A 9,079-nucleotide genomic window follows, 5' to 3' on the forward strand; every position below is an offset into this window, starting at 1 on the left:
GGCCACCGGCAGCACCGTTCCGGTCGCACAGAACAGACGAAGCAAACCCAACGAAACGAGCGACGATGCGGCGCGAGGGGCGGCAGCGAGGGTGGGTGCGCGTCTACGACCGCGCCCTGGTGGACCCGGAGGGCAAGCGCCGCGCCGTGCACGTTGTCGACGGCCCCGTGGTGGCCAACGGCGGCTACATCAGGGCGTCCCGGAAGCCGACCAACCAGTCCAAGTCCGGCGGCCTCCGCGCCCTCGGCAGGGACGCCCTCACGCTAGAGGAGGACGAGGAGCCGCAGCCCCTTCCGCCCGAGGACAAGCGCTTCGGCTACTACTACTCCAAGGGGTGGCAGTCGCCGTTCAAGTACGAGGCCACCTCAGGGCAGTCGTGGAACTGGAAGTACGATGCCGCCGAGCACGAGCAGGTGCACGCTCGTCAGCCGCTGGCGGCGCATCTCGGGGGGAGATCGGCGTGCAAGGGGAGCCGCAAGTTCAAGCACGACGAGATCAAGACGTACTATCTCGACGCGGCCGACGTAGTCGATGAGCAGCTCGATTCTCTCTGCTGTGATTTCGATTCATGAGCGCACGGAACGGGGCGCATTGCGGCCATGAAAACAAGAAGATATTTTGTTTCCTTTTACTTCTGTTTTGCAAATTTTCGGCAAAGAGGAGTTGTAGTATTACTGGATCCAATGGGCCGATGTGTATCTTTGTCACGTTAATTATGAGTATATATATGTCCAACGCCCGTGTCTTGCTCAGTTGCTCAAATTAAATGTACCTATTTCTGTTATTCAGTTGTACATCCTGAACCTTTATGGGCCTCGTCGTCCGGCTGATCAAAGATCGACCGGGTGGCGAGCCGCCCGATCTGCACCCGTGCTGATTGAACATAAATCTTGTTGTAGAAATATCCTGCAACAATACACTTGTTGCAAAAAAGGTCCGCGGCTAGCGCAACAAGAGCTTTGATGCAATTGCAACAAGACCGTTGTTGCAAAATAAAAATCATCTAAGCTCTTGCCGCCCTTATTGCAATCGGGCCGGGTCTTATATGCGTTTGTCGTTTTTTCGCTAACACTTGCTTCTCAGCATCTGGACGGCCTCCGAGTCGGCACCCAGTGGCTCTTGGAGAAGTACCTCACGGCCAAGGCGCAACTCGCCACGAAGGAGGAGGTGCTCCGCTCGGCCCGAGGTCCGACTTGCATGTTTCAGTGGGGGGCGCGACAGCGCACCCACTGGGTGTAGCCCCTGAGATTTCGGATCTCAATGTATTTTTTCTCTTTTCGGGCATCTGACTTGAAGTTTTGCCGTGCAGCCACCACGGCCGAGGTGCTGGATCTCTGGACCCGGCTGACCGCAGCCGGCCAGCAGCACGACCAGTCGACCGCCGACAACAACCAGCTCCGGGCCGAGGTGGAGCGGCTGAAGGCGGAGGCCACCAAGGCGGCGGAGGCCCACCAGGCGGAGCTCGTCCGGCTGAAGGGCGAGTACGAGAAAGCGGCCGCCACGAAGGACGATGAGCTGAAGATGGCCGTCCAGAAGCGCGCCGAGCTTGAGAAAACGCTCGAGGCCCACTGCCGCGCGTGGGTCCTGGAGCGGAATGGTATGTTGTGCGAGGCGCAGCACCTGGACGAGCTTCTCTGGCGTAAGTGTTTCTTTGGATGTCCGGCCGGCTTCCGAGCCAGCCGAAACTTTGTAAGGTTGAATAACTTCCTTTCTTCTTGCGCCAGGGGCCTCCCCGGGGACGCAGGCGACGGCGGAGGCGACCATATGCACGCACCGGACGACCCTGCAGGCAGCGGCGGGTGCCACGGTCGACCGGTATGCCGCATGGTCCTTCCCGGAGCTCATGCTCACCGCTGAGGCACGCCTGAAAGCCATTGACAAGTAGAAGGCGAGGTTGTTCCGGGCCGGGTTGGGAATGACGGTCGCCCTCTGGCCGGAGGCGGTGGAGCCCAACAGCGTCACGCGGCTGGCGCGGTGACTGGAAGCCGGCGTGGCGCGCTTTCATTCGTGGAGAGCCTCCGCTTCCCGTGCCGGCGCGGACTTGGCGTTGCGGTTAGTCATGTCTTGGTATCCAGACTTTAAGTCTGGACCAACTGGCAGCCCAGCAAGCCGGCGCGAAGGCCCAACTGGCGGCGCAGGTGCCACGGATCACCGGGCGGGCCATCTATCTTGTCGGGTTGACCGCTCGACGAGTTCAACACGGAGCGGACGGAGGACGGCCAAGAGCTGTCGTTCGATGACTTCGGCTTGGCGCTTGACGACGTGCCAGCAGCTCCGACGAGACGGACGCCTACGCGGATGACGAGACCACGCTGGATGACACCGACGTCTCTGTGAAAGTAAAACGAGAGAGGAGCAAATGATGGAACAGTTACTTTCATTGATGAAGTTTGGGGTATATATACCCGGATACAAAGGCGGTTACAAAGAGCGGTTGCCAATAGTGGAACCGACATAAGCAGGGATTAACCCTTTAATTAAACTAATTAATTAATTCCTAACACTCCCCCTAATCAATGCTTATCTTTGTGAATATTGTGACGCCCCCGATTCAATCGTACACTAATCATGCACGCAAATATGTACGATCAAGATCAGGGACTCACGGGAAGATATCACAACACAACTTTACAACATAAATAAGTCATACAAGCATCATAATACAAGCCAGGGGCCTCGAGGGCTCGAATACAAGTGCTCGATCATAGACGAGTCAGCGGAAGTAACAATATCTGAGTACAGACATGAGTTAAACAAGTTTGCCTCAAGAAGGCTAGCACAAACTGGGATACAGATCGAAAGAGGCGCGGGCCTCCTGCCTGGGATCCTCCTAAACTACTCCTGGTCGTCGTCAGCGGCCTGCACGTAGTAGTAGGCACCTCTAGTGTAGTAAGAGTCGTCGTCGACGGTGGCGTCTGGCTCCTGGGCTCCAGCATCTGGTTGCGACAACCAGGTAGAATGGAAAGGGGGAAAGGAGGGAGAAAAGCAACCGTGAGTACTCATCCAAAGTACTCGCAAGCAAGGATCTACACTACATATGCATGGGTATCTGTGTAAAGGGGCTATATCGGTGGACTGAACTGCAGAATGCCAGAATAAGAGGGGGATAACTAGTCCTATCGAAGACTACGCTTCTGGCAGCCTCCATCTTGCAGCATGTAGAAGAGAGTAGATCGTAAGTTCACCAAGTAGCATCGTATAGCATAATCCTACCCGGCGATCCCCTCCTCGTCGCCCTGTTAGAGAGCGACCACCGGGTTATATCTGGCACTTGGAAGGGTGTGTTTTATTAAGTATCCAGTTCTAGTTGTCATAAGGTCAAGGTACAACTCCGGGTTGTCCTTTTACCGAGGGACACGGCAATTCGAATAGATAAACTTCCCTGCAGGGGTGCACCACATAACCCAACACGCTCGATCCCATTTGGCCGGACACACTTTTCTGGGTCATGCCCGGCCGCGGAAGATCAACACGTCGCAGCCCCACCTAGGCTCAATAGAGAGGTCAGCACGCCGGTCTAAATCCTATGCGCGCAGGGGTCTGGGCCCATCGCCCATTGCACACCTGCACGTTGCGTACGCGGCCGGAAGCAGACCTAGCCTAGCAGGCGTTCCTGTCCAATCCGGCGCGCGCCGCTCCGTCGCTGACGTCAAGAAGAGTTTCGGCTGATACCACGACGTCGAGTGCCCATAACTGTTCCCGCGTAGTTGGTTAGTGCGTATAGACCAAATGGCCAGACTCGGATCAAATACCAAGATCTCGTTAAGCATGTTAAGTATCCGCGAACGCCGACCAGGGCCAGGCCCACCTCTCTCCTAGGTGGTCTCTACCTGCCCTGTCGCTCCGCCACAAAGTAACAGTCGGGGGCCGTCAGGAACCCAGGCCCACCTCTACCGGGATGGAGCCACCTGTCCTTTCAGCCCCCTCATCAGAATCACTTGCGGGTACTCAACGAGCCGACCCGACTTTAGCTACCACATGTGTCATGTATATAAATATAAAGTATATAGTATATACCCGTGATCACCTCCCGAAGTGATCACGGCCCAGTAGTATAGCATGGCAGACGGACAAGAGTGTAGGGCCACTGATGGAACACTAGCATCCTATACTAAGCAGTAGGATAGCAGGTAAGGGTAACAACTGTAGCAACAATGACAGGCTATGCATCAGTATAGGATTAACCAAAAGCAGTAACATGCTACACTACTCTAATGCAAGCAGTATAGAGAAGGAATAGGCGATATCTGGTGATCAAGGGAGGGGGCTTGCCTGGTTGCTCAGACAAGAAGGAGGGGTCGTCGGTGACGTAGTCGACCACAGGGGCATCAACATCGTCACGGGGTCTACCAAAGAGAAGAGGAGGAAGAAACAGTAAATACATAGAAAGCAAGTGCATAACAGGACAACAAGCAGAGCTAGACGTGTTCTAACGCGATATGAGGTGATACCGGTGAAGGGGGGGGAAATCCGGGAAAATATCCCCGGTGTTTCGCATTTTCGGACAGTTGAACTGGAGGGGGGAAGTTGCGTGTTCGCTATGCTAGGGATGTGTGGCAAACGAACGGGTTGCGTATCCGGATTCGTCTCGTCGTTCTGAGCAACTTTCATGTACAAAATATTTTCATCCGAGTTACAGATTATTTTATATGATTTTCTAAAGATTTATTCATTTTCTGATTTTAATTATTTATTTAAATCCAACATTATCCAGAATAGTGCACGCTGACGTCAGCATGACATCAGCAGTCAATCAGGGGAGTTGACTGGTCAACTGACGTGTGGGTCCCGTTCGTCATTGACTGTTTAGTCTAATTAGGGTTTAACTAATCTAATTACTATTTAATTAAACTAACTAGTTAATTAGATTAATTAAATAGGATTAATTATTTATTTATTTATTTAGTTTAATTATTATTTATTTATTTTATTAATATTATTTTTAACTCTCTTTTTTTAACGTTCTAGGGGTGGGCCCCATATGTCATAGGGCCAGGGGGCACTGGCCCAGTGGCCATAGCGGGCACGGGCGCGCGGGCGCTAGCCCGACTGGGCACTGGCCCAGGCCAGCCACGGGGTGGGGGTTGCGTTCGGCGCCGGCGAGGCACGGCCGGCCGGAGTGGCGCAGGGCGGCGGAGGGAGTGGAGCAGGCGCAAGGGAGCAGAACTCCGGGCGCGGCCACGGGAGGTCGCGGGCGCGATGGGCGCCAGCCCGAACAGGCGCTAGGACTCGGTTGGGTGAGGGAGGCCGCTCGAGGGGGCGAGCAGGGGCGGCGCGCCCGAGCGCGCGCGGCGGCGTGCCGGGCGGGGCAAGGCGTGGGCCATGCGAGGCCATGGTGAGGCGCCATGGCGCGGTTGCGGGCGCACTTGTGCGGGGCCAAGCCCGTGCGCGTGCGGTGCGCGGCGCAGGTCGCGGCCACGGCACGGTTGGCGCGTGCAGCGGCAAGGCGACGGGCGAGCCGGCGCGGTGATGCCCGCGCGGGGACAGAGGGGAGAGGGAGCCGGCGCAGGACGAGGAGATGCGAAGCGACAGAGAGAGGAGGGGAGGTCAGAGCTCACGACGGGGGTAGGGATTATGGTAGCGTGCTCGAGGAGGACGGGGACGACGGCGAGGTCGAGGCGGTGGTGCAGCTGCGGGGCGGCGTGGATCGGCGACGGGTCGAGGCCGCGGGTTCCGGCGGGTTGGTGACGAAGCTCCGCGGCGTCGGGGGCATTCGCGCAGAGGCGGGAGGGCGTCCCGGCGAGGGGGCCCCGGCGTAGTGGCCGCGGGGATCGACGGCGGCGTCGGGCCGATGGGATTGTGGGGTTTTACCCCGATCCAGATCGGGCAGAGGAGGGAGAGAGAGGAGTGCGAGGGGGAAATGGGGATCTGGCTAGGGTTCGGTGCCCCCAGGGGGTTATAGGCCAAGGGAGGGAGTGGGCCGGCCTGGCAGGCCACTGGCTGGGCCGAGGCCCAACTAGCCTGGGGGTTTTCTTTTTATTTCTGTTTTATTTTCCCTTTTGTCTTTTCTGTTTGCTTTTATTTCTTTAATACTTTATAGTTTTACAAAAATAAAACCCACACCTAAAATGGAGTTACAATTCCAACTACTGTCTTAAAAAGTTTTACCCCTGAACAAAATAGTTTAATATTTTATAAAATTCAAAAGGCATTTATTTAATTGTTTTAGCTACTGTTTTATTCATTTTAGTTTACTTAAACATTTTATAAAGGTGTGGTTTCTCGACAATAATTACCTATGCATTATTTGGCACCAACCGAACATTTTAGTTTTAATATTTGAAAACTTTTGTTGTTTGTCTTTATTTTAAATTTGAATTTGAATCGTTTTTTCAACCATCGCGAGATTAACTACAGTGACAGCGGTGACATGGCATCATTAGGAGAGGGTTACTGTAGCTTAATTATCCAGGCGTCACAAATATACACTATCTTGATAAAGAACCGTCCTTGTAAGTGTTTGCCTTTGAGAATGTTCATCATCTTCATCTTGTGAATGACTTGTATAATCCTTAAAGTCTCCTCCAAAAACCCTGTGGGAAAAATATGAGGAGAATAGTGTAGATATGTTGCTAAAACTCCTTTAAACCCATTGGGAAAAATAATAAGGAGAAAAATTATGCAACATATAATGATTATTGTCTCTTGATAACTCATACGAGAAAAACCTTTGAGGAAGGATAAAACTCGTTGGTGAGTGTAGAGAACAGTAAATATGCTTTGTATACTTTCCTTTAAAAACCCGATGGAAAAAAAACTTGAAAGTATAGCATATGATCTTAAAATGATGTTGCCTCATTAAAAACCGTTATGAGAAACTTTGAGAGAAAACTCATAAGGGAAAAGAGCGCAATCTGATATGCCATTGAAAACTCTCTTAAAACCCAGTGGGAAAAATATAAGGAGAAAATGATATTGCATATACATACACTTGTGTTTATATTGTCTCATTTAAAACCTTTTATGAGAAACCATTAGGGAAAAACTCATCAAGGGGAAAAAGAGTACAATATATGCAATCTGATGATTGTTAACAGGTTATAATTTGGGAGATTACTCCCCCTGAACTTTGCAAATCTGGAGGATGTGTCATACCAATTCCATTGACATGATCATGACATTGTGAATAATGTATAGGATTATTTCCTCACTTTTCTATAGTTCGTGAGGATAAGTAATTTCGAGCAATGTGTTTTTATGATATTGCTCTTCATATAACCTGTAGGTATTGAGTAACACAAGTGGAAGCATCTTAATAAATCAAGTTATGTGATTCTGATGAATGTCAACCACATGATATAGAGTGTGGTTTATCATTCTGCTGAGCCATGCATATTTTGCAATGCTTTTAGATAAAGCAATTATGCTAGAATGATGAGTGGAAGTAGTCATTAGAGTCAATTTAGATGACTTCCATGAGAAGACTATTCCGACAAATTCATTCATTGATGTGGCATTGTTGGGATCAAATAAAGAGCCAATATCATTTCATATATCATGGTCATATCTTGATTTTCCTGATGGAATTGCCAAAGATTTATTGTGAGCTTGAGATATAAGTTAATATTTCTTATATCGACCATATACCTTTTGCTGGTATGATATATCCACATTGAACTTCTCATATATGTTTTGGATATATGTAGACTGATATGTATTCTTGAGAGAATGCTCAAGTTGTAAACATAAGCTAAATTTGGTTGAATACAAATTTCCCGTCTTGAGATGATTTTGTGCATGTTTAGGTCTTGTATAGACATTGATGATGAGGTCGTCAATATACATTGAGGTGATGAAAGGAAATGAAATTTGGGATTCCTTTATTAAACATGTAAATAATCATCATTATTCGAGTAATCCTTTTGAAGAAGAAACTCATTTAGTCGGTAGTACCATATGATTTCTGGCTATTTCAAGTCATAGAGTGACTTATGAAGTATTACACAAAACTTGTTGCGATTTACTTTTGGATTCGGAAGTATAAGCCCTTCAGGGACTTCAATAGAGATTTTCGAAATGAGCGACTCATATGAGTATGTAGTCACTGCATCCATTAACTGCATGGATATTATTATTATTATTATTATTTTATTGCCAATGATATTCAGTATCGAAATATAAATCCATCCATACCAAGAAGGTATGTTACATCATAATTGATGTCGGGTCTCTGCGTGAACCCTTTTGCTACAAGCCTCGCTTTCTCACCACCTCATTGACTTTGCATATGAATGATAAGTTTTAGTATTCCATATGGAAGATACTTATGAGGAGTAGGTATTACTGTGGTAAATATCACTCGTTTGCAGAGCGAGTGCTATTCTTCATTATTTGCTTCCTTTTATGTGAACCAATATGAGTGCAAGAGGCACTCTACCATGGATTTTGGTTCAGGACCCAAAAGATTTTAGCAAATTGAGAAGAAATATATGTCGACAAATGTAGTCTTTAGTTTATATGATTCTGATGGAATAATTGAAGTTTGTGCATAAAATATTTATTCCTTTTTAACTCCTTGTGATTTCCTACAACAAATGGAGTCAAGGTGTTCCGATGTCCCGGCACCAAAACATTTGTGCACATTTATGCCGGGCTTTGGATGATGAGCATCCAATGAGGTGTCTTTCAACTTGATGTTGAATTACATGTACTGGTTGAGGATTTTTGATTTCCTCTGTTTCCACGAAAGCATATGAGAAGTTATATCTCGTGCTGTCAGATTTTCTCCCCCTCTTGCTCTCATTTGGGGATAAGAGTGGTTTATCAGGTACCTCCACTCTTTCTGACACTTTACTGCAGGAATATAGAATTTAGTGACACCTTGTCATTAGTAAATGTATGTGGCAAATTTGCAATGTGTTGCAAATATATGATTCTCTAAACTTCTAGTTCAGATTCTTTGAGTACGTGGATATAAGGATTGAATGTCAATAACATTTCTAATTTATTTCTCGGCATTCTTTGTGGTACTTATCTCCCCCTAATGCCGAAAAATATCCTTATTGCTGACGCAATCAGCATACGGGCTATGAATAATTTTGATTGACAGATAAATTGTTATTCCTCACATAGATCCCTA

At 48.8% G+C, this 9,079-nt stretch overlaps 1 protein-coding gene across 1 annotated transcript; it reads left to right on the forward strand.

Annotated features, from left to right (window-relative positions):
- Positions 1–739, forward strand: LOC123074070 (uncharacterized). The gene has a single exon (XM_044497015.1). The coding sequence runs from the start codon at positions 66–68 to the stop codon at positions 570–572; it is 507 nt and encodes a 168-aa protein (XP_044352950.1). The 5' UTR covers positions 1–65; the 3' UTR covers positions 573–739.
- Positions 740–9,079: the final 8,340 nt, after the last annotated feature.

This window comes from Triticum aestivum, chromosome 3D (genome assembly GCF_018294505.1).
Source record: "Triticum aestivum cultivar Chinese Spring chromosome 3D, IWGSC CS RefSeq v2.1, whole genome shotgun sequence".
NCBI classification, from domain to species: domain Eukaryota; kingdom Viridiplantae; phylum Streptophyta; class Magnoliopsida; order Poales; family Poaceae; genus Triticum; species Triticum aestivum.